Source organism: Salvelinus alpinus, chromosome 15, assembly GCF_045679555.1.
Source record: "Salvelinus alpinus chromosome 15, SLU_Salpinus.1, whole genome shotgun sequence".
Lineage (NCBI taxonomy): Eukaryota > Metazoa > Chordata > Actinopteri > Salmoniformes > Salmonidae > Salvelinus > Salvelinus alpinus.
Genome location: NC_092100.1, coordinates 10,836,404 through 10,862,742, shown reverse-complemented (window position 1 = coordinate 10,862,742; position 26,339 = coordinate 10,836,404). Strand labels below are relative to the sequence as shown.

The 26,339-nt window shown below is 47.9% G+C and overlaps 1 protein-coding gene across 1 annotated transcript in view; it reads left to right on the top strand.

Annotated features, from left to right (window-relative positions):
• Window positions 1–26,339, top strand: part of ptprsa (protein tyrosine phosphatase receptor type Sa) — a 454,642-nt gene that overhangs the window by 349,308 nt on the left and 78,995 nt on the right. Inside the window, 9 exon segments of the mRNA XM_071342488.1 lie at window positions 1,166–1,759; window positions 2,798–2,892; window positions 4,118–4,368; window positions 8,534–8,621; window positions 15,689–15,723; window positions 15,725–15,899; window positions 18,170–18,336; window positions 19,209–19,223; window positions 22,304–22,419. Of these exon segments, the coding sequence (XP_071198589.1) occupies window positions 1,166–1,759; window positions 2,798–2,892; window positions 4,118–4,368; window positions 8,534–8,621; window positions 15,689–15,723; window positions 15,725–15,899; window positions 18,170–18,336; window positions 19,209–19,223; window positions 22,304–22,419 (1,536 nt within the window).

Here is a 26,339-nt window from a genome sequence, read left to right as displayed (position 1 = left end):
CGTGGAGTTGCAATGATCATGAGAACGGTGAGGAATCAGCCCAGAACTACACAGGAGGATCTTGTCAATGATCTCAAGGCAGCTGGGACCATAGTCATCAAGAAAACAATTGGTAACACACTATGCCGTGAAGGACTGAAATCCTGCAGCGCCCGCAAGGTCCCCCTGCTCAAGAAAGCACATATACATGCCCGTCTGAAGTTTGCCAATGAACATCTGAATGATTCAGAGGACAACTGGGTGAACGTGTTGTGGTCAGATGAGACCAAAATGGAGTTCTTTGGCATCAACCCAACTTGCCGTGTTTGGAAGAGGAGGAATGCTGCCTATGACCCCAAGAAACCATCCCCACCGTCAAACATGGAGGTGGAAACATTATGCTTTGGGGGTGTTTTTCTGCTAAAGGGACAGGACAACTTCACCGCATCAAAGGGACGATGGACGGGGCCATGTACCGTCAAATCTTGGGTGAAAACCTCCTTCCCTCAGCCAGGGTATTGAAAATGGGTCGTGGATGGGTATTCCAGCATGACAATGACCCAAAACACACGGCCAAGGCAACAAAGGAGTGGCTCAAGAAGAAGCACATTAAGGTCCTGGAGTGGCCTAGCCAGTCTCCAGACCTTAATCCCATAGAAAATCTGTGGAGGGAGCTGAAGGTTCGAGTTGCCAAACGTCAGCCTCGAAACCTTAATGACTTGAAGAAGATCTGCAAAGAGGAGTGGGACAAAATCCCTCCTGAGATGTGTGCAAACCTGGTGGCCAACTACAAGAAACGTCTGACCTCTGTGATTGCCAACAAGGGTTTTGCCACCAAGTACTAAGTCATGTTTTGCAGAGGGGTCAAATACTTATTTCCCTCATTAAAATGCAAATCAATTCATAACATTTTTGACATGCGTTTTTCTGGATTTTTTTGTTGATATTCTGTCTCTCACTGTTCAAATAAACCTACCATTAAAATTATAGACTGATCATTTCTTTGTCATTGGGCAAACGTACAAAATCAGCAGGGGATCAAATACTTTTTTCCCTCACTGTACTTATTGACATACCTAGATGTACAAACCACAAACCGCACTCTCTCTTCAAAAACACACCTTGTTTAACCTTTTAGAGAAAAATATAGATGAATAAAAGTTTTGTTTGTTTGCCTTCTCCACAGTGCCTGGGCCACCCTCTCTGTCGGTGGCTCAGGATTCAGAGACGTCGGCCGTGGTGTGCTGGGACGCACCCGATGTTATGATCCCTGGCATGGGGCTGCAGGGTTACCGGCTTCAGTTTGGCCGTAAGGACGTGTCCCCCCTGGCTACTCTGGAGTTCACCCCCCAGGAGAGGCAGTACACGGTGGCTAGTGTCCACCGCGGTGCCACCTACCTCTTCAAAGTCCAGGCCAAGAGTCGGGGTGGCTTCGGTGAGGAGGCGACAGCCGAACTGCAGGTGCCCGAACACACACCCCAGGGGTACCCCCAAATCAGAGAAACCTCCAATGTGACCTGCTGCTCGGTGGAGTTGTCATGGTCGCCCCCGGTGCTGGCAGAGCGCAACGGGGACATCACAGAGTACACGCTAGCATACCAGGAGACGGGCTTGGGGGGCGTGCCCCGGGAACTCAGCCTGCCCGCAAGCCAGTCCAACTACGTGCTCAACAGCCTCAAACCCAACTCGGCGTACGACGTGAAAATACGCGCGCACACGAGTGTAGGTCCAGGGCCCTACAGCCCGCCGATCCAGTATCGGACAGTGGCGTTTGAGACAGGTAGGGCTTACCTGTTTCTCTCCCGACCCGGGGGAAAAACAAACAAAAATAACAACAAGCGACAACACAAAAATGAAAACAACTCCCCCTCCAATCACCTTCACTTCTTCTCCACGACAAAAATCCTAGAACCTAAAAATGTTTGCGGGGAACACTCACTTCACTAACCCAAAGGTAAAACCAGTCAGTAAGTTACAGTCAGTCAGTTTGAAAAAGGGGAGGAGCTGCTGCGTTCAAGGTAAGTGCAAGTCGATCAGACAGCTTGTCAGACTCCTTGCTGCCCTTTGCAGCCAGGTACACTCACACAGCTAATGCAACCTGACACTTACACACCCCCTAGTTTGCACAACAACAAAAAAGAAGCAGGACCTCTGTGTTTAAGTCACTCAAAGACTTTGTTTTTAGTCCATTTAGGTTAGCAAGAGCAAGATTTTGGTTCTTTATTTTCTTTGTTTTTCAGTTTGTTTCGAGTCCCTCCCCCACTCTGTTCCCTCCCCTTGTCACATTATGGGATGGGCGTGCAGCATGGCGTCCCCCTGATGCACTGCTAATGACTGTGGGCATGCTGTGTTTGGGTTTGTCTTTGTGCCCGCCGGGCAGCATGTTGTGGGCAGTGCCAACCCAGGCTCAGAGCGCCAAGGAGACGGTTTCCGCCACAACCACGAGGGTCAATGACTCCTGGTTTTCACTGGGATGGGGTATTGTCTTGTAGAAAGATGTGGTGGGCAGAGATGGGTTGGCACTGCCCTGGTGGCCAGCCAGCGGGCAAGTCCGTGCCCCATGGGTCCGTCTGTGCGCCATGGGTCTCCCGTGCTATGTGTCTAACCAATAGTGTTGCCCCCTTCACAGCCTATCACAGCACGGCTCACGGCCCGCTCAATACTCCAATCCAGAGGAAGGAAAACAACAAATACAACCTACTCTTTTATTTCTAATCTCTCTCTCCCTCCTCACTTCCCCAGCTCTCCAAACTAAACACATCCTCTCTGTTTTTGTTTTGTTCCTTTGTCTTCTTCTTTCTGTTCTCTCTCACAACAGACGTCCCAAAGAACTTCACGGTGAAGTGGGTAACCAAGACGACGGTGTTGCTGACATGGAAGTTTGTTGAGAGGCGGTTCCCATTTCGGTGCACGGTAAGAGACAGACAGACACACACACACACACATATACAGTACATGTAGAGGGTCCCTGCTCTATGAATACATTTTTGAATAATTATGCTACTGACTGCAATTGTGATTTAATTAAAAGTTCAAACGATGCAGTCTCGCAGCGAACAAATTCAAGAGTTTATTCATCCTTTTCAGAGTCCAAAAACATGCATGCGTACGCACAGCAGTGTTCTACAATATTGGACCGTTGGCTTTTATACTTTTCAAATTCTCAGTGCGGCTCAAGCAAGTTCTCCAACCTTCACCCCGTTCAAATACAAGACGTGAATGGGAAGCCGCTGCTGTTTGGGAATGTTGGGCTGTGCGCCCCCCCGCAGATGGTGATCTCAGAGCCGTTTAGCCATGTCACAATGGGGTGCCGTTGCTATGTCACAATGGGGTGCCGGACTATCGCGTCTCTACGTCTGTGGACTCAGAATTATGCTTTGCAGGGAAACGTCTACAGAAACCCAGACATACATGCCATCTTTGAACACACTATTTCCAAAGAATATCTCCTACAGACTCATTTCACATTTTACATGCTTTAAGCCAGTGTTCTACCCGGCGCTGAGACAGACAGAGACTGGTATACTACTATACCACTATAGAGACAGACGGAGACTACTATACTACTCCACTACTATAGAGACAGACAGAGACTACTATACTACTCCACTACTATAGAGACAGACAGAGACTACTATACTACTCCACTACTATAGAGACAGACAGGGACTACTATACTACTATAGAGACAGACAGAGGCTTCTATACTACTCCACTACTATAGCGACAGACAGAGACTACTATACTACTCCACTACTATAGAGACAGACAGAGACTACTATACTACTCCACTACTATAGAGACAGACAGAGACTACTATACTACTCCACTACTATAGAGACAGACAGAGACTACTATACTACTCCACTACTATAGAGACAGACAGAGACTACTATACTACTCCACTACTATAGAGACAGACAGAGACTACTATACTACTCCACTACTATAGAGACATACGGAGACTACTATACTACTCCACTACTATAGAGACATACGGAGACTACTATACTACTCCACTACTATAGAGACAGACGGAGACTACTATACTACTCCACTACTATAGAGACAGACGGATAACTTTCCTATTGTGTGTCTCCGTTTGTTTGTCAATCTTTCCATCCATCCCCCGGTCCAGATCGAGTACAACCGTCAGAAGATGGACGTAGACGCCCGGCTGACCAAGGCGCTGGTCACCAGCCTGCGGCCCAACACCACCTATGAGTTCCGGGTCACGTGTCAGGAGAACACAGAGGGTGGACCTCGCCACCGTGTGGTCGCGAGGACCACACCGCCCATCCTGGTCAAGAAGCCCAGGCTGGACCTCTACTCGGAGCCAGACAACATTCTGACCATGGGTTTCGCCCCGGTAGAGACCAAGGACATCAAGTGAGACAAATGGAAACGTGTTTCTGCCAGTTTATCTGAAGTTTATTTCCTTCTGTCCTCCCTTCTGTCCTCTCTCTCTCTCTCTCTCTCTCTCTCTCTCTCTCTCTCTCTCTCTCTCTCTCTCTCTCTCTCTCTCTCTCTCTCTCTCTCTCTCTCTCTCTCTCTCTCTCTCTCTCTCTCTCTCTCTCTCTCTCTCTCTCTCTCTCTCTCTCTCTCTCTCTCTCTCTCTCTCTCTCTCTCTCTCTCTCTCTCTCTCTCTCTCTCTCTCTCTCTCTCTCTCTCTCTCTCTCTCTCTCTCTCTCTCTCTCTCTCTCTCTCTCTCTCTCTCTCTCTCTCTCTCTCTCTCTCTCTCTCTCTCTCTCTCTCTCTCTCTCTCTCTCTCTCTTTCTCTCTCTCTCTCTCTCTCTCTTTTTCTCTCTCTCTCTCTCTTTTTCTTTCTCTTTCTCTTTCTCTCTCTCTCTTTTTCTCTCTCTCTCTCTCTCTTTTTCTCTCTCTCTCTTTTTCTTTCAATTCGCTTCGCTTTATTGGCATGACGTAACAATGTACATATTGCCAAAGCTTATTTTGGATATTTACAATATAAAAATAAATAAAATGAGAATCAAAATTGTCAACGTAACAACAATAACCAAGGGTCAAAATAACCATACATTCCACAATAACAATAAGCATACAGTAGAGTACATGTGCAGGTTGATTGGTCTGTCAGACACTGTCCCTCAACTTATGGCAGGCAGCAATGTAGTGCGCTTCCAACCCACAGCTCTCTGCGTCCTCCTCCAACAGGACGGGTAGCCTACTCTCATCAGACAGGTCTTTGAAACCTTGAATAAGGGTTTCAAATTTGGGGAAATGACACTCTCTAATTGTTTTATATTTTTTACATTTTGTCAGGAAATGCAGCTCCGTCTCAGGTTCTGCTGTTGTGCAGTGGTTGCACAGCCTTTCCTCTACAGGGAGCCAGGTTTCCTGTGTCTACCCTTCTCAATGGCAAGGCTGTGCTCACTGAGCCTGTACTTTGGCAAGGTTTTTCTAAGGTTTTAATCAGTAACCATGGTCAAATATTTAGCCACAGTGTACTGTCGATTTAGGGCCAGATAGCACTGCATTTTGCTTTGTGTTTGTGCTTGTGTTTCCCAATAAGCAATATAGTTTTGTTTTGACTGTGTTGTAATTTGGTTTATCCTGATTGATTGGATGTTCTGGTCCTGAGGCTTCAGTGTGTTAGTAGAACAGGTTTGTGAACTCAGCCCCAGGACCAGCTGGATGAGGGGACTATTTTCTTTGCTCAGCTCTTGGCATAGCAGGGCTTGGTAATGATATGAGAGGGGGTCACTGTATTTTAGATGTTTCCAAAACTTAATTGCTCTTTTTTGAGTTTTTATTATTAGTGGATATTGGCCTAATTCTGCCCTGCGTGCATTGTTTGTAGTTTTCCTCTGGACATGTAGGAGAATCTTACAGAACTCTGCATGCAGGGTTTCAATGGGGTGTTTGTCCCATTTGATGAAATCTTGTTTTGCAAGTGGACCCCACACCTCGCTGCCATAACGTGTAATTGGTTCAATGACATATTCAATTAGTTTTAGCCAAATTTGAATAGGTATTTTAATTTTAATTTGCTTTTTAATGGCGTAGAATGCCCTGCGTGCTTTCTCTCTCAGTTCATTCACTGCCTCATTAAGGTGTCCAGTTGAGCTTATTTTTAAACGTAAGTAATTGTAGTGTGTACAGTACTCTATATATTTTGTACCAATTGAGAACTTTGGTCTAATTCCCTGAGATCTGGATCTTCTCTGGAAAATCCTTATTTTAGTCTTTTTGGGGTTTACTGCCAGGGCCCAGGTCTGGCAGTACTGCTCTAGCAGGTTCAGGCTCTGCTGTAGGCCATGTGCTGTGGGTGACAGCAGGCATAGGTCATCTGCGAAGAGTAGGCATTTAACTTCTGAATTGTGGAGACTAACACCAGGGGCTGAGGATTTTTCTAGAATAGTGGCCAATTCGTTAATGTAAATATTGAAGAGTGCAGGGCTCAGATTGCAACCCTGGCGAAGGCCCCGGCCCTGGTTAAAGAATTCTGTTCTTTTCTTACCAATTTTAATGCTGCACATATTGCCAGTATACATTGATTTAATTATGTCATGTTTTACCCCCTACACCACTTTCAATAACTTTGTAGAACAGTCCTGTATGCCAAATAGAATCAAATGCTTTTTGGAAGTCGATAAAGCAAGCGTATATTTTGGTATTATTTTGGTGGACATGTTTATCTATCAGGGTGTGTAGGGTGTAAATATGATCAGTTGTGCGATGTTTTGGTATAAATCCAATTTGGCTTTTACTCGAGACATTGTGCTTATTAAGGAAGTTTAGAACTCTTACATTGATAATACTACAGAAAACCTTCCACAGGTTACTGTTCAAACAAATGCCTCTGTAATTGTTAGGGTCAAATTTGTCTCCGTTCTTAAAGATTGGGGTTATGAGTCCTTGATTCCAGATGTCAGGGAAATAACCTACACTCAGGATCAAATTAAAACGTTTTAATATAGCCAATTGAAATTTTGCACTAGTGAGTTTGAGCATCTCATTTAGGATGCCATCAGGTCCGCATGCCTTTTTAAATTTGAGAGCCTGAAGTTTCTTATAGAGCTCCTGGTCAGTAATTGGGGAGTCCAGTGGATTTTGATTGTCCTTTATAGCTTTTTCTAATCCATTCAACTTCTCATGAATTTGGCGTTGTTCTGCGTTTGTGTCAATTTGGATGGTGTTGTAGAGTGTTTTTTTCCGGGGTTTTTTCAGTTTTTTCCAATTTTGCCAGAAGTTGTTTGTGTTTATGGACTCCTCAATTAGTGTCAGCTGCTTGCTGTTGTCTCTCTCTCTCTTACTGTAGCTCTCTCTCTCTCTTTCTCTCTCTCTCTCTCTTACTGTAGCTCTCTCTCTCTCTCTCTCTCACTGTAGCTCTCTCTCTCTCTCTTACTGTAGCTCTCTCTCTCTCTTACTGTAGCTCTCTCTCTCTCTTACTGTAGCTCCCTCACTCTTTCTCTTACTGTAGCTCTCTCTCTCACTGTAGCTGTCTCTCTCTCTCTCTCTTACTGTAGCTCCCTCTCTCTCTTACTGTAGCTCTCTCTCTCACTGTAGCTGTCTCTCTCTCTCTCTTACTGTAGCTCTCTCTCTCTCTCTTACTGTAGCTCTCTCTCTCTCTCTCTCTCTTACTGTAGCTCTCTCTCTCTCTTACTGTAGCTCTCTCTCTCTCTTACTGTAGCTCTCTCTCACTGTAGCTGTGTCTCTCTCTCTTTTGAGGGAAAAATTATGTATTCACCTTATTTGTTGGCTATGTAACAAATGATTTACTTAATCCAACAGTAAGATATTTCTGTCCTGCTAATGCTGTGTTTTATGGTCTCCACTCTAGCACCCTGCAGCTAGTCTGGGTGTTGAGGACATGGGTCCTACTAGAGATAGCTTGAAGCTAACAATTGACTTGTGTTGGTGATAAAAACCTAAAAGCTACATATGGGAAGGTTAGAAGTGACTGACTAAGCAATCTTGGTATCAGCTATATAGAAATTGTGCATCGTCTGTAAAGGCTAGACTCTCAGCCTAACAGTCAGTCAAGACTGGTGGGCTGACGGTCTCATTATTGCAATAATTAATCAATATTAAATAAAGATGATTGTTTGAAGAAATGACCAAGACCAAGTCTCTCTCAGTACTGAATTTCCACAACTCTCTCTCTCTTACTGTAGTTGTCTCTCTGTCTCTCTCTTAAACTCCCACATAGCACACATTACGCCTTACTTTCTTGACCTCTCTCTTGCCAACCTTCTGAACTTCTCTCTATTTTCTGCTCTCATTCTGGTGTTTCATTATTCATATGTTCTCTCTCATTCTTTTTACTGTCACTTACCATCTCTCGCACACGCACACGCACACACACACACACACACACACACACACACACACACACACACACACACACACACACACACACACACACACACACACACACACACACACACACACACACACACACACACACACACACACACACACACACACACACACTTTCAGGCTAAACCCAAGCTAGCTAGTCCCTGTACTATAAGTTAATGTTATGGTTCTCTGAGGATGTTGACGGTAGTGATGTCTGTGTGTGTTGCAGGGACTTTTATGTGGTGGCGGTACCACTAAAAAAGGGTTTGGGGACTGCACGACATCTCAAGAACCCAGACGAAATGGACCTGGAAGAGGTAAGAACCAAGAAATGACTCTCATTTAAATGTGGCCTGCGATAGATTATCATCCAGTACAGGGTCTGTACTTGTCCCTCAAGCTGCCTCGTGCTACAATGCATCTGAACACAAAGTTATTAGCATTAAGGGAATTGGTAGCTACAGATACAAAGACCTCAAAACAACACGTTGCTCGCCCACATGTATGTCTGTCCAAGTGTTCCTCGTGCCACGGAGATGTTCATAGCAACGTCGGAGTGGGTCCCGTAGTTTTCCTCAAGCATGTTCCCTCTTTCCCTCTAACTGACATGCATGCTCCCACCCTTCCTTTCTGCCTCCGTTGCTAGGTGTGACCTTGAGCTGTGATCAGAGGCGAGCTATTCTATTTGGAATTACTCATGTTCCACCTCTTCAGCAAAGTTCTTCATATTCTGTTGTAAATGAATAGAGAAACCTGGTCTGCCAGGGTCTGGTGCCAACAAGCAGCCTATTGACGGAGTGTATGGAGGGAATCGACCTGCAAAACCCCATCGAGGAAGTTTTCGGCTGACATTTGGATTTTTACACAAACTATCTTCATAGATTCGTTGGGTGGTTGAACGTTCTTCGTCTTCACACACTGACTGATCAGATTGATGGATGGCCCGATAGGAATGACTGATGGGTAGACAGATAGGTGGACGGATAGATACAGACAGGCGGATGGGCGGGCGGGCAGACGAATGTAGATACTGTTGATGGATACAGTGGGCCATCTCTTCCCATTTTCAACATTGTTAGAGAACATGCGTTAAGATTCTCTGTCAACTTGGTCAAATAGAGATGAACACATATCTAGAGAGATGGATAGACAAATCAAATCAAATTTTATTTGTCACATACACATGGTTAGCAGATGTTAAAGCGAGTGTAGCGAAATGCTTGTGCTTCTAGTTCCGACAATGCAGTAATAACCAACGAGTAATCTAACCTAACAATTCCACAACAACTACCTTATACACACAAGTGTAAAGGGATAAAGAATATGTACATAAAGATATATGAATGAGTGATGTTACAGAACGGCATAGGCAAGATGCAGTAGATGGTGTCGAGTACAGTATATACATATGAGATGAGTAATGTAGGGTATGTAAACATATAAAAGTGGCATTGTTTAAAGTGGCTATTGATACATTTTTTTACAAATATTTTTACATTATTAAAGTGGCTGGAGTTGAGTCAGTATGTTGGCAGCAGTCACTCAATGTTAGTGGTGGCTGTTTAACAGTCTGATGGCCTTGAGATAGAAGCTGTTTTTCAGTCTCTCGGTCCCTGCTTTGATGCACCTGTACTGACCTCGCCTTCTGGATGATAGCGGGGTGAACAGGCAGTGGCTCGGGTGGTTGTTGTCCTTGATGATCTTTATGGCCTTCCTGTGACATCGGGTGGTGTAGGTGTCCTAGAGGGCAGGTAGTTTGCCCCCGGTGATGCGTTGTGCAGACCTCACTACCCTCTGGAGAGCCTTACGGTTGTGGGCGGAGCAGTTGCCGTACCAGGTGGTGATACAACCCTACAGGATGCTCCCGATTGTGCATCTGTAAGTTTGTGAGTGCTTTTGGTGACAAGCCGAATTTCTTCAGCCTCTTAAGGTTGAAGAGGCGCTGCTGCGCCTTCTTCAGCACACTGTCTGTGTGGGTTGACCAATTCAGTTTGTCCGTGATGTGTACGCCGAGGAACTTAAAACTTACTACCCTCTCCACTACTCTCCCGTCGATGTGGATAGGGGGGTGCTCCCTCTGCTGTTTCCTAAAGTCCACGATCATCTCCTTTTGTTTTGTTGACGTTGAGTGAGAGGTTGTTTTCCCTGACACCACACTCCGAGGGCCCTCACCTCCTCCCTGTAGGCCGTCTCGTCGTTGTTGGTAATCAAGCCACGCAGTCGTGGGTGAACAGGGAGTACAGGAGAGGGCTCAGAACGCACCCTTGTGGGGCCCCAGTGTTGAGGATCAGCGGGATGGAGATGTTGTTACCTACCCTCAACACCTGGGGGCGGCCCGTCAGGAAGTCCAGTACCCAGTTGGACAGGGCGGGGTCGAGACCCAGGGTCTCGAGCTTGATGACAAGTTTGGAGGGTACTATGGTGTTAAATGCTGAGCTGTAGTCGATTTACAGCATTCTCACATAGGTATTCCTATTGTCCAGATGGGTTAGGGCAGTGTGCAGTGTGGTTGCGATTGCGTCGTCTGTGGACCTGTTGGGGCGGTAAGCAAATTGGAGTGGGTCTAAGGTGTCAGGTAGGGTGGAGGTGATATGATCCTTGACTAGTCTCTCAAAGCAGTCATTTAGCTCAGTTACCTTAGCTTTCTTGAGAACAGGAACAATGGTGGCCCTCTTGAAGCATGTGGGAACAGCAGACTGGGATAAGGATTGATTGAATATGTCCGTAAACACACCAGCCAGCTGGTCTGCGCATGCTCTGAGGACGTGGCTGGGGATGCCGTCTGGGCCTGCAGCCTTGCGAGGGTTAACACGTTTAAATGTTTTACTCACGTCGGCTGCAGTGAAGGAGAACCCGCAGGTTTTGGTGGTGGGCCATGTCAGTGGCACTGTATTGTCCTCAAAGCGAGCAAAGAAGTTGTTTAGTCTGTCTGGGAGCAAGACATCCTGGTCCGCGACAGGGCTGGTTTTCTTTTTGTAATCCGTGATTGACTGTAGACCCTGCCACATACCTCTCGTGTCTGAGCCGTTGAATTGCGACTCTACTTTGTCTCTGACGCTTAGCTTGTTTGATTGCCTTGCGGAGGGAATAGCTACACTGTATTCGGTCATGTTTCCGGTCACCTTGCCCTGATTAAAAGCAGTGGTTCGCGCTTTCTTTTTCGTGTGAATGCTGCAATCAATCCACGGTTTCTGGTTGGGGAATGTTTTAATAAACGCTGTGGGTACAACATCACCGATGCACTTGCTAGTCAACTCGCTCACCGAATCAGAGTATTCGTCAATGTTGTTGTTTGACGCAATGCGGAACATATCACAGTCCACGTGATCGAAGCAATCTTGAAGCGTGGAATCAGATTGGTCGGACCAGCGTTGAACAGACCTGAGCGCGGGAGCTTCCTGTTTTAGTTTCTGTCTATAGACAGGGAGCAACAAAATGGAGTCGTGGTCAGCTTTTCCGAAAGGAGGGCGGGGGAGGGCCTTATATGCGTCGCATAAGTTAGAATAACAATGATCCAGGGTTTTACCAGCCCTGGTTGCACATTCGATATGCTGATAGAATTTAGGGAGTCTTGTTTTCAGATTAGCCTTGTTAAAATCCCCAGCTACAATGAATGCAGCCTCGGGATATGTGGTTTCCAGTTTACATAGAGTCAAATTAAGTTCGTTCAGGGCCATCGATGTGTCTGCTTGGGGGGGAATATATGCGGCTGTGATTATAATCGAAGAGAATTTTCTTGGTAGATAATGCGGTCGACATTTGATTGTGAGGAATTCTAAGTCAGGTGAACAGAAGGACTTGAGTTCCTGTATGTTGTTATGATCACACCACGTCTCGTTAATCATAAGGCATGCCCCCCCCCCCCCCCCCTTCATGCGATGCGTGAAGAAACCAGCTGGCTGTACCGACTCCGATAGCGTGTCTCGAGTGAACCATGTTTCCGTGAAGCAAAGAACGTTCCAGTCTCTGATGTCTCTCTGGAAGGCAACCCTTGCTCGGATTTCATCTAACTTGTTGTCAAGAGACTGGACATTGGCGAGTAGTATGCTCGGGAGCGGTGCGCAATGTGCCCGTCTCCGGAGCCTGACCAGAAGACCGCTTCGTCTGCCCCTTTTACGGCGTCGTTGTTTTGGTTCGCCGGCTGGGATCTGATCCATTGTCCTGGGTGGTAGGCAAAACAGAGGATCCACTTCGAGAAAGTCGTATTCCTGGTCGTAATGTTGGTGAGTTGACGTTGCTCTTATATTCAGTAGTTCCTCCCGACTGTATGTAGTAAAACCTAAGATTACCTGGGGTAACAATGTCAGAAGTAACACGTAAAAAAACAAAATACTGCATAGTTTCCTAGGAACGCGAAGCGAGGTGGCCATCTCTGTCGGCGCCGGAAGTTCCTATTTTAGGAACAGAAAGACAGACACTCAGACGGACAGACACTCAGACGGACGGACGGACGGACATTTAGACAGACATTTAGACAGACATTTAGACAGACATTTAGACATTTAGACAGACATTTAGACATTTAGACAGACAGACACAGACACAGACACACACAGACAGACAGACAGACAGACAGACAGACAGACAGACAGACAGACAGACAGACAGACAGACAGACAGACAGACAGACAGACAGACAGACAGACAGACCAAGATAAACCTACGCTAAGAACTCAGATCCTCTCACACCTCCTCACCCCTCTCTTTCTCCCTCCTTCACCTCACCTCTCTCTCTCCATCCCTCCTTCACCTCACCCCTCTCTCTCTCTCCATCCCTCCTTCACCTCACCTCACCCCTCTCTCTCTCCATCCCTCCTTCACCTCACCCCTCTCTCTCTCTCCATCCCTCCTTCACCTCACCCCTCTCTCTCTCCATCCCTCCTTCACCCCACCCCTCTCTCTCCATCCCTCCTTCACCTCACCCCTCTCTCTCTCTCCATCCCTCCTTCACCTCACCCCTCTCTCTTTCTACATCCCTCCTTTACCTCACCCCTCTCTCTCTCTCTACATCCCTCCTTCACCTCACCCCTCTCTCTCTCTCTACATCCCTCCTTCACCTCACCCCTCTCTCTCTCTCCATCCCTCCTTCACCTCACCCCTCTCTCTCTCTCTCCATCCCTCCTTCACCTCACCCCTCTCTCTCTCTCTCCATCCCTCCTTCACCTCACCCCTCTCTCTCTCTCTCCGTCCCTCCTTCACCTCACCCCTCTCTCTCTCTCTCCGTCCCTCCTTCACCTCACCCCTCTCTCTCGCTCTACATCCCTCCTTCACCTCACCCCTCTCTCTCTCTCTCCATCCGTCCTTCACCTCACCCCTCTCTCTCTCTCTCCGTCCCTCCTTCACCTCACCCCTCTCTCTCTCTCTCCGTCCCTCCTTCACCTCACCCCTCTCTCCCTCTCTCCGTCCCTCCTTCACCTCACCCCTCTCTCCCTCTCTCCGTCCCTCCTTCACCTCACCCCTCTCTCTCTCTCTCCGTCCCTCCTTCACCTCACCCCTCTCTCTCTCCGTCCCTCCTTCACCTCACCCCTCTCTCTCGCTCTACGTCCCTCCTTCACCTCACCCCTCTCTCTCTCTCTCCATCCCTCCTTCACCTCACCCCTCTCTCCCTCTCTCCGTCCCTCCTTCACCTCACCCCTCTCTCTCTCTCTCCGTCCCTCCTTCACCTCACCCCTCTCTCTCTCTCTCCGTCCCTCCTTCACCTCACCCCTCTCTCTCGCTCTACGTCCCTCCTTCACCTCACCCCTCTCTCTCGCTCTACGTCCCTCCTTCACCTCACCCCTCTCTCTCTCTCTCCGTCCCTCCTTCACCTCACCCCTCTCTCTCGCTCTACGTCCCTCCTTCACCTCACCCCTCTCTCTCGCTCTACGTCCCTCCTTCACCTACCCCTCTCTCTCGCTCTCCGTCCCTCCTTCACCTCACCCCTCTCTCTCTCGCTCTACGTCCCTCCTTCACCTCACCCCTCTCTCCCTCTCTCCGTCCCTCCTTCACCTCACCCCTCTCTCCCTCTCTACGTCCCTCCTTCACCTCACCCCCCTCTCTCTCGCTCTACGTCCCTCCTTCACCTCACCCCTCTCTCTCTCTCTCTCCGTCCCTCCTTCACCTCACCCCTCTCTCTCTCTCTCCGTCCCTCCTTCACCTCACCCCCCTCTCTCTCTCTCTCCGTCCCTCCTTCACCTCACCCCTCTCTCTCTCCATCCCTCCTTCACCTCACCCCTCTCTCCCTCTCTCCGTCCCTCCTTCACCTCACCCCTCTCTCTCTCTCTCTCCGTCCCTCCTTCACCTCACCCCTCTCTCTCTCTCTCCATCCCTCCTTCACCTCACCCCTCTCTCTCTCTCTCCATCCCTCCTTCACCTCACCCCTCTCTCTCTCTCTCCGTCCCTCCTTCACCTCACCCCTCTCTCTCTCTCTCCGTCCCTCCTTCACCTCACCCCCCTCTCTCTCTCTCTCCGTCCCTCCTTCACCTCACCCCTCTCTCTCTCCGTCCCTCCTTCACCTCACCCCTCTCTCTCCCTCTCTACGTCCCTCCTTCACCTCACCCCTCTCTCCCTCTCTCCGTCCCTCCTTCACCTCACCCCTCTCTCTCGCTCTACGTCCCTCCTTCACCTCACCCCTCTCTCTCTCCGTCCCTCCTTCACCTCACCCCTCTCTCTCGCTCTACGTCCCTCCTTCACCTCACCCCTCTCTCTCGCTCTACGTCCCTCCTTCACCTCCCCCCTCTCTCTCGCTCTACGTCCCTCCTTCACCTCACCCCTCTCTCTCGCTCTACGTCCCTCCTTCACCTCACCCCTCTCTCTCGCTCTACGTCCCTCCTTCACCTCACCCCTCTCTCTCTCTCTCCATCCCTCCTTCACCTCACCCCTCTCTCTCTCTCTCCATCCCTCCTTCACCTCACCCCTCTCTCTCTCTCTCCGTCCCTCCTTCACCTCACCCCTCTCTCTCTCTCTCCGTCCCTCCTTCACCTCACCCCTCTCTCTCGCTCTACGTCCCTCCTTCACCTCACCCCTCTCTCTCTCTCTCCGTCCCTCCTTCACCTCACCCCTCTCTCTCTCTCTCCGTCCCTCCTTCACCTCACCCCTCTCTCTCGCTCTACGTCCCTCCTTCACCTCACCCCTCTCTCTCTCTCTCCGTCCCTCCTTCACCTCACCCCTCTCTCTCTCTCTCCGTCCCTCCTTCACCTCACCCCTCTCTCTCGCTCTACGTCCCTCCTTCACCTCACCCCTCTCTCCCTCTCTCCGTCCCTCCTTCACCTCACCCCTCTCTCTCTCTCTCCGTCCCTCCTTCACCTCACCCCTCTCTCTCGCTCTACGTCCCTCCTTCACCTCACCCCTCTCTCTCTCTCTCCGTCCCTCCTTCACCTCACCCCTCTCTCCCTGTCTCCTTCAGCTGCTGAGGGACATCACCCCGAAGCGTCGCACCAGGCCAGCTGAGCCAGGCGGATGGGAAGAAGCCCTACATCACAGCCTGCTTCAAGCAGCTCCCCACCTCGTTCACCCTGGGCACAGAGCACCGCCACAGCAGCTGTGAGAGCAAACCTCTGGAGCCCGGGCAGGAATACGTCTTCTTCCTACTGGCTGAGCTCAACACCACCGCCGGGGTGAGTACCGTTGACGAGAGGCGCACGCACATGTGTGTGTACTCATACACGTGCCACATGCACATTCAGACACCCTGAGCACATTCAGACACACCCTGAGCACATTCAGACACACCGTGAGCACATTCAGACACACCCTGAGCCCTGAGCACATTCAGGCACACCCTGAGCACATTCAGATACACCGTGAGCTCGGAGCACATTCAGACACACCCTGAGCCCTGAGCACATTCAGACACACCCTGAACACATTCAGACACACCCTGAACCCTGAGCACATTCAGACACACCCTGAACACATTCAGACACACCCTGAGCTCGGAGCACATTCAGACACACCCTGAGCCCTGAGCACATTCAGACACACCTTGAGCACATTCAGACACACCTTGAGCACATTCAGACACACCCTGAGCACATTCAGACACACCCTGAGCACATTCAGACACACCCTGAACACATTCAGACACACCCTGAGCTCTGAGCACATTCAGACACACCCTGAACACATTCAGACACACCCTGAGCTCTGAGCACATTCAGACACACCCTGAACACATTCAGACACACCAGATCCATATACTTTGCAGTAAGGCGATAACTGTGGTCATCATACCAGATGTGTGAGTGAATTCATGAAAGGTATGTTTATATGTTTTGCATAGGTATACTACTTCTACATTTTATTGCATTGAGCTATTATCTACATTGATATCTCTCTATTTGTTTGCAGCTACATTACATATAAGTACCACTCAGTTCTATTGTATTTTTATTTATTTTATTTCACCTTTATTTAACCAGGTAGGCCAGTTGAGAACAAGTTCTCATTTACAACTGCTACCTGGCCAAGATAAAGCAAAGCAGTGTGACACAAACAACACAGAGTTACACATGGAATAAACAAACGTACAGTCAATAACACAATAGAAAAATCTGTATACAGTGTGTGCAAATGGCGTAAGGAGGTAAGGCAATAAATAGGCCAATAGTGGTGAAGTAATTACAATTTAGCAATTTACACTGGAGTGATATATGTGCAGATGAGGATGTGCAAGTAGAAATACGGGTGTGCAAAAGAGCAGAAAAACAAATATAGGATGAGGTGGGTAGTTGGTTGGATGGGCTATTTACAGATGGGCTGTGTACAGCTGCAGCGATCGGTAAGCTGCCCTGACAGCTGATGCTTAAAGTTAGTGAAGGAGATATAATTCTCTGACTTCAGTGATTTTTGAAATTCGTTCCAGTCATTGGCAATAGAGAACTGGAAGGAAAGGCGGCCAAAGGAGGTGTTGGCTTTGGGGATGATCAGCGAGATATACAGTCGTGGCCAAAAGTTTTGAGAATGACACAAATATTAATTTTCACAAAATTTGCTGCTTCAGTGTCTAGATATTTTCGTCAGATGTTACTATGGAATACTGAAGTATAATTACAAGTGTTTCATGCGTGTCAAAGGCTTTTATTGACAATTACATGAAGTTGATGCAAAGAGTCAATATTTGCAGTGTTGCCATTCTTATTCAAGACCTCTGCAATCTGCCCTGGCATGCTGTCAATTAACTTCTGGGCCACATCCTGACTGATGGCAGCCCATTCTTGCATAATCAATGCTTGGAGTTTGTCAGAATTTGTTGGGTTTTGTTTGTCCACCCACCTCTTGAGGATTGACCACAAGTTCTCAATGGGATTAAGGTCTGGGGAGTTTTATGGCCATGGACCCAAAATATCGATGTTTTGTTCCCCAAGCCACTTAGTTATCACTTTTGCTTGATGGCAAGGTTCTCCATCATGCTGGAAAGGGCATTGTTCGTCACCAAACTGTTCCTGGATGGTTGGGAGAAGTTGCTCTCGGATGATGTGTTGGTACCATTCTTTATTCATGCCTGTGTTCTTTGGCAAAATTGTGAGTGAGCCCACACCCTTGGTTGAGAAGCAACCCCACACATGAATGGTCTCAGGATTCTTTACTGTCGGCATGACACAGGACTGATGGTAGCGCTCACCTTGTCTTCTCCGGACAAACTTTTTTACAGGCAGTTGGATTTGGGAATGTCATTTAGGCAAAAATTGAAAAAAAGAGGGCTATCCCTAAGAAGATTTATTCATTTTAAGAGCAGTTGGAGGCCACGGAAATAATGTTGTATGGCATTGAAGCTCGTTTGGAGGTTTGTTAACACAGTGCCCAAAGAAGGGCCAGATGTATACAGAATAGTGTCGTCTGTGTAGAGGTGACCACTATGTCTATCTCTCTCTCTCTCTCTGTGTAGAAAATGTTTGCGGCCAGCCCATACACGGACTTAGTGGTGACCCCAGAGCTAGAGGCTGATCCTCTGCCCATGGAGACAGGCGGGGACGGCCTCATCTGGGTGGTGGGGCCCGTCCTGGCCGTAGTCTTCATCATCTGCATCGTCATCGCCATCCTCCTCTACAAGAAGTGAGTTACGTCGTAGGGGATTCTGGGGGATGTAGGCTGAAGGGGATTGTGTACTCTGTTCTGTATGTTGGAGGAGGAGGAGGCAGAAAAGGAGGGACTGGGGGGATCGGAGCCTTGGAGGAGTTAGTGAAAGAGCTAAAACCAGCGAAATATCAATGATGATATTTTTACTGGAATGAGAGATATCTAAAACCTTATTTTAACTTAAAAAATAAGTTCAATCTAAAGTATTTAAATCTAAAATGTTTCGGGTCTGGAGCAAACAAACAGTTAAAGTGTATTTGCTTCTGTTTTAACAGTGTTGTAGGTAACACACTGTGTCTATCTAAGAGAGCCCCAGTAGTATACAATAACTATGTGCTGGGTGACTGAAGTCACGTAGGATAAGTAGGCCAACGTGTGGAGTAGGAGAAACAGGTCCGAGCTGACACTCAGTCAGTGTGACCTCGGCTTATAGCTCTGCATGTTAGTGGTTAGGGAGAGTAACATCTCCCCCTGGATCGCTCACTCTCTCCTCTCTCTCTCTCTCTCTCTCTCTCTCTCTCTCTCCTGCTTTCCCTCCCTCTCCCTGGTGGCTAGTATTTCTACCTGCTCTTCACCTTGACATTCCCCCCCCCTTCCCCCCGAGCTCACCAAGACTCACACACAGTCATACTCACACACACTCATACATACACAGACCGAGCAGCTCCTCCAAATGCTGATGAACTCTATCTATCTAGCGCTGCAAGGCGGCAGCCCCTGTGAATTTTAAATGCTTTGATTTCTCTCTTCTCCACCTCTCTCTCTCCTGCTTTCCCTCTCTCTCTCCTTGTGTTGTGTTTTCCCCTCTTTATATATCGATTTGAAACTCCATTTCTTTCTCTGGGAAGCAGCAAACCTGACAGGTAAGGCTTAGCTGTACTTTACTGGTGTGTGTGATTTTTAGGCGAGAAAATAACCTGTCTCAGCATAAAATGTATTTGTAATTAGTCGGGGAAAGATGCTTCGCCTCTCGACGGTTTCGTTTATTTTTTACTTTTGCCGCCGAAGTTGTAGCAGCTGTACTGAGCGCTTCTTGTTTGTGTGTGGACTGTGGAGGGGGGCTGTTTTTGTGTTGTTGTAGCAGCTGTACTGAGCGCTTCTTGTTTGTGTGTGGACTGTGGAGGGGGGCTGTTTTTGTGTTGTTGTAGCAGCTGTACTGAGCGCTTCTTGTTTGTGTGTGGACTGTGGAGGGGGGCTGTTTTTGTGTTGTTGTAGCAGCTGTACTGAGCGCTTCTTGTTTGTGTGTGGACTGTGGAGGGGGGCTGTTTTTGTGTTGTTGTAGCAGCTGTACTGAGCGCTTCTTGTTTGTGTGTGGACTGTGGAGGGGGGCTGTTTTTGTGTTGTTGTAGCAGCTGTACTGAGCGCTTCTTGTTTGTGTGTGGACTGTGGAGGGGGGCTGTTTTTGTGTTGTTGTAGCAGCTGTACTGAGCGCTTCTTGTTTGTGTGTGGACTGTGGAGGGGGGCTGTTTTTGTGTTGTTGTAGCAGCTGTACTGAGCGCTTCTTGTTTGTGTGTGGACTGTGGAGGGGGGCTGTTTTTGTGTTGTTGTAGCAGCTGTACTGAGCGCTTCTTGTTTGTGTGTGGACTGTGGAGGGGGGCTGTTTTTGTGTTGTTGTAGCAGCTGTACTGAGCGCTTCTTGTTTGTGTGTGGACTGTGGAGGGGGGCTGTTTTTGTGTTGTTGTAGCAGTACTGAGCGCTTCTTGTTTGTGTGTGGACTGTGGAGGGGGGCTGTTTTTGTGTTGTTGTAGCAGCTGTACTGAGCGCTTCTTGTTTGTGTGTGGACTGTGGAGGGGGGCTGTTTTTGTGTTGTTGTAGCAGCTGTACTGAGCGCTTCTTGTTTGTGTGTGGACTGTGGAGGGGGGCTGTTTTTGTGTTGTTGTAGCAGCTGTACTGAGCGCTTCTTGTTTGTGTGTGGACTGTGGAGGGGGGCTGTTTTTGTGTTGTTGTAGCAGCTGTACTGAGCGCTTCTTGTTTGTGTGTGGACTGTGGAGGGGGGCTGTTTTTGTGTTGTTGTAGCAGCTGTACTGAGCGCTTCTTGTTTGTGTGTGGACTGTGGAGGGGGGCTGTTTTTGTGTTGTTGTAGCAGTACTGAGCGCTTCTTGTTTGTGTGTGGACTGTGGAGGGGGGCTGTTTTTGTGTTGTTGTAGCAGCTGTACTGAGCGCTTCTTGTTTGTGTGTGGACTGTGGAGGGGGGCTGTTTTTGTGTTGTTGTAGCAGCTGTACTGAGCGCTTCTTGTTTGTGTGTGGACTGTGGAGGGGGGCTGTTTTTGTGTTGTTGTAGCAGTACTGAGCGCTTCTTGTTTGTGTGTGGACTGTGGAGGGGGGCTGTTTTTGTGTTGTTGTAGCAGCTGTACTGAGCGCTTCTTGTTTGTGTGTGGACTGTGGAGGGGGGCTGTTTTTGTGTTGTTGTAGCAGCTGTACTGAGCGCTTCTTGTTTGTGTGTGGACTGTGGAGGGGGGCTGTTTTTGTGTTGTTGTAGCAGCTGTACTGAGCGCTTCTTGTTTGTGTGTGGACTGTGGAGGGGGGCTGTTTTTGTGTTGTTGTAGCAGCTGTACTGAGCGCTTCTTGTTTGTGTGTGGACTGTGGAGGGGGGCTGTTTTTGTGTTGTTGTAGCAGCTGTACTGAGCGCTTCTTGTTTGTGTGTGGACTGTGGAGGGGGGCTGTTTTTGTGTTGTTGTAGCAGCTGTACTGAGCGCTTCTTGTTTGTGTGTGGACTGTGGAGGGGGGCTGTTTTTGTGTTGTTGTAGCAGCTGTACTGAGCGCTTCTTGTTTGTGTGTGGACTGTGGAGGGGGGCTGTTTTTGTGTTGTTGTAGCAGTACTGAGCGCTTCTTGTTTGTGTGTGGACTGTGGAGGGGGGCTGTTTTTGTGTTGTTGTAGCAGCTGTACTGAGCGCTTCTTGTTTGTGTGTGGACTGTGGAGGGGGGCTGTTTTTGTGTTGTTGTAGCAGCTGTACTGAGCGCTTCTTGTTTGTGTGTGGACTGTGGAGGGGGGCTGTTTTTGTGTTGTTGTAGCAGTACTGAGCGCTTCTTGTTTGTGTGTGGACTGTGGAGGGGGGCTGTTTTTGTGTTGTTGTAGCAGCTGTACTGAGCGCTTCTTGTTTGTGTGTGGACTGTGGAGGGGGGCTGTTTTTGTGTTGTTGTAGCAGCTGTACTGAGCGCTTCTTGTTTGTGTGTGGACTGTGGAGGGGGGCTGTTTTTGTGTTGTTGTAGCAGCTGTACTGAGCGCTTCTTGTTTGTGTGTGGACTGTGGAGGGGGGCTGTTTTTGTGTTGTTGTAGCAGTACTGAGCGCTTCTTGTTTGTGTGTGGACTGTGGAGGGGGGCTGTTTTTGTGTTGTTGTAGCAGTACTGAGCGCTTCTTGTTTGTGTGTGGACTGTGGAGGGGGGCTGTTTTTGTGTTGTTGTAGCAGTACTGAGCGCTTCTTGTTTGTGTGTGGACTGTGGAGGGGGGCTGTTTTTGTGTTGTTGTAGCAGTACTGAGCGCTTCTTGTTTGTGTGTGGACTGTGGAGGGGGGCTGTTTTTGTGTTGTTGTAGCAGTACTGAGCGCTTCTTGTTTGTGTGTGGACTGTGGAGGGGGGCTGTTTTTGTGTTGTTGTAGCAGTACTGAGCGCTTCTTGTTTGTGTGTGGACTGTGGAGGGGGGCTGTTTTTGTGTTGTTGTAGCAGTACTGAGCGCTTCTTGTTTGTGTGTGGACTGTGGAGGGGGGCTGTTTTTGTGTTGTTGTAGCAGTACTGAGCGCTTCTTGTTTGTGTGTGGACTGTGGAGGGGGGCTGTTTTTGTGTTGTTGTAGCAGTACTGAGCGCTTCTTGTTTGTGTATGGACTGTGAAGGGGGGCTGTTTTTGTGTTGTTGTAGCAGTACTGAGCGCTTCTTGTTTGTGTGTGGACTGTGTGGACTGTTTTTGTGTTGACGTTGCACGTCTTTGTTTTCCTCCCCCCTCCAAAGCCGCAAACGAAAGGAGTCAGAGCCCAGAACAAAATGTCTGCTGAACAACGCAGAGATCACCCCCCACCACCCCACAGACCCAGTGGAGATGAGACGCATTAACTTCCAGACCACAGGTACGGCCTGGAGACGTTTAACAGCATTGTGGGGACCTATGATGGAACACACCCTCATAAACACACAGACACGTTTAACAGCATTGTGGGGACCTATGATGGAACACACCCTCATACACACACAGACACGTTTAACAGCATTGTGGGGACCTATGATGGAACACACCCTCATAAACACACAGACACGTTTAACAGCATTGTGGGGACCTATGACGGAACCCACCCACACACTAACACATTTAACAGCATTGTGGGGACCTATGACGTAACACACCCACATTCACACACAGACACGTTTAACAGCATTGTGGGGACCTATGATGGAACACACCCTCATAAACACACAGACACGTTTAACAGCATTGTGGGGACCTATGATGGAACACACCCTCATAAACACACAGACACGTTTAACAGCATTGTGGGGACCTATGATGGAACACACCCTCATACACACACAGACACGTTTAACAGCATTGTGGGGACCTATGATGGAACACACCCTCATAAACACACAGACACGTTTAACAGCATTGTGGGGACCTATGACGGAACCCACCCACACACTAACACATTTAACAGCATTGTGGGGACCTATGACGTAACACACCCACATTCACACACAGACACGTTTAACAGCATTGTGGGGACCTATGATGGAACACACCCTCATACACACACAGACACGTTTAACAGTATTGTGGGGACCTATGATGGAACACACCCTCATACACACACAGACACGTTTAACAGCATTGTGGGGACCTATGACGGAACACACCCACATACACACACAGACACGTTTAACAGGATTGTGGGGACCTATGACGGAAAACACCCACATACACACACAGACACGTTTAACAGCATTGTGGGGACCTATGATGGAACACACCCTCATACACACACAGACACGTTTAACAGTATTGTGGGGACCTATGATGGAACACACCCTCATACACACACAGACACGTTTAACAGCATTGTGGGGACCTATGACGGAACACACCCACATACACACACAGACACGTTTAACAGGATTGTGGGGACCTATGACGGAACACACCCACATACACACACACGTTTAACAGCATTGTAGGGACCTATGACGGAACACACCCACATACACACACATATACAAACACACACCACTTACCTCAACACAAGCCTAGATACACTTTTTTTTAAAGGTGGAACACTCACACACACATGGAATATAATTTATGCATGAACACTTTCATCAGCTTAAAGAGGCTCAATTAACCTGTGAACAAACTGTTTTGCTCATGTAAAAATCATGGCGGATTTCAGGCTTAATGTGGTGTTTTTGACATATCCGGTTTCATGACACCAGATATGAAAATCAAGTTCAGAATGCTGTTACTTCATTTGTGTTTCTCCATCTACATCTACAAACCAGCCCTTCACAATAACCATAAGACCCTGTTTCTCTGGAAAATGTACAGACGTTCAAGTTTGGTTTCTGTATTAGAACATCTTTCTCAAAACCCGGTCCTGTACGTTTAGTCCACCGTCCTTCTCCTGACATCACTGTCCTCAAGTATTATGTTGTTCATCATCTCCCGAGTGGCACAGTGGTTAAAGGCACTGCATCTCAGTGCAAGAGGCGTCACTACAAACACTTCTCGGTCTAAAGCCTTGGCTGACATTTCCCTGGCAGTCATCTCGCAGTCATCTCTCAGTCATCCCTCAGTCATCCCTCAGTCATCCCTCAGTCATCTCTCAGTCATCTCTCTGTCATATCTCTGTCATCTCTCTGTCATCTCTCTGTCGTCTCTCTGTCATCTCTCTGTCATCTCTCAGTCATCTCTCAGTCATCTCTCTGTCATCTCTCTGTCATCTCTCTGTCATCTCTCTGTCATCTCTCTGTCATCTCTCTGTCATCTCTCTGTCATCTCTCTGTCATCTCTCAGTCATCTCTCTGTCATCTCTCAGTCATCTCTCTGTCATCTCTCTGTCATCTCTCTGTCATCTCTCTGTCATCTCTCTGTCATCTCTCTGTCATCTCTCAGTCATCTCTCTGTCATCTCTCTGTCATCTCTCTGTCATCTCTCAGTCATCTCTCTGTCATCTCTCTGTCATCTCTCTGTCATCTCTCTGTCATCTCTCAGTCATCTCTCAGTCATCTCTCTGTCATCTCTCTGTCATCTCTCAGTCATCTCTCTGTCATCTCTCAGGCATCCCTCAGTCATCTCTCAGTCATCTCTCTGTCATCTCTCTGTCATCTCTCTGTCATCTCTCTGTCATCTCTCTGTCATCTCTCTGTCATCTCTCTGTCATCTCTCTGTCATCTCTCAGTCATCTCTCTGTCATCTCTCTGTCATCTCTCTGTCATCTCTCTGTCATCTCTCTGTCATCTCTCTGTCATCTCTCAGTCATCTCTCTGTCATCTCTCTGTCATCTCTCAGTCATCTCTCAGTCATCTCTCTGTCATCTCTCTGTCATCTCTCTGTCATCTCTCTGTCATCTCTCTGTCATCTCTCTGTCATCTCTCAGTCATCTCTCTGTCATCTCTCTGTCATCTCTCTGTCATCTCTCTGTCATCTCTCTGTCATCTCTCAGTCATCTCTCTGTCATCTCTCTGTCATCTCTCAGTCATCTCTCTGTCATCTCTCTGTCATCTCTCTGTCATCTCTCAGTCATCTCTCTGTCATCTCTCTGTCATCTCTCAGGCATCTCTCTGTCATCTCTCTGTCATCTCTCTGTCATCTCTCAGTCATCTCTCTGTCATCTCTCTGTCATCTCTCTGTCATCTCTCTGTCATCTCTCTGTCATCTCTCAGTCATCTCTCTGTCATCTCTCAGTCATCTCTCAGTCATCTCTCTGTCATCTCTCTGTCATCTCTCTGTCATCTCTCTGTCATCTCTCAGTCATCTCTGTCTACGCCCAGTATCTTTGTCACACACTCCCCCATCCTTCTCTCTTCTCCTTACTCCCGTTTCATGTTTTCCTCTCTCCCTCCCTCTCTCTTTGTCTATCAGTCGTCAATCTTCCGTCGCCAATCTCCAGTCCATCAAAAGTCTCACATTTCAAAGGACCTAATCTCCGGCGCTGCCTGGTGATCCCGTAGTTTGGTGCCGGCAGACTATACTTAGAACCCCCACCCACTTTGTACATGGGACGACAGAGCAAAATCTCACTGGGCTTCCAACACACCCACACCCCCACTTGGCACAGACGTCCGTTCAATGTCTAGTTTTGATGTACATTTGATTGAGTTGTCAACTGATGTGAATTCGACATGAAATCAACAGAAAAATATCACCATGTCATTGGATTTAGGTTAACAGCGAAAAAAGGACGCAATACCTTTCTGTTGATGACTTTTTGCAAATCCAATCAGTTTTTCGTAGATTTTTATTTGGGTTGAAATGATGTGGAAACAACGTTGATTCAACCAGTTTTTGTCCAGTGGACAGACACACACAACTTCCACTATCTGAACCCTTCTCCTTTATCACACGCTGTATTGTAGGGCTCATTCTCCAGTGGACAGACACACACAACTTCCACTATCTGAACCCTTCTCCTTTATCACACGCTGTATTGTAGGGCTCATTCTCCCGGCACTGGCCCGGTAATGGCAGGGAAAATTAGCATTATGGCCTTTTCATGTTAGTTGTCTCTTTTCCTTCCAGTACATTCCGTCGTCCTCCGCCTCTCTCCTCTCAGACTCCTCCACCGTTCCATTGATAAGAGAAACCTTGTTACAGTCTCTCTCTCGCTCTCTACACATTCTACATGTTATTGTGTCCTCTTCTCCTTTCATCCATCATTTCATTGATTTAAATGTCATTATCTCTTCACTCCGAGACGTTCATTTTAACTGACATTTTAGCAGGGCGGCAAACATTTGCGAACATCCCCATTTAGCTAATAGTGGCCATTGGTTAAATGAG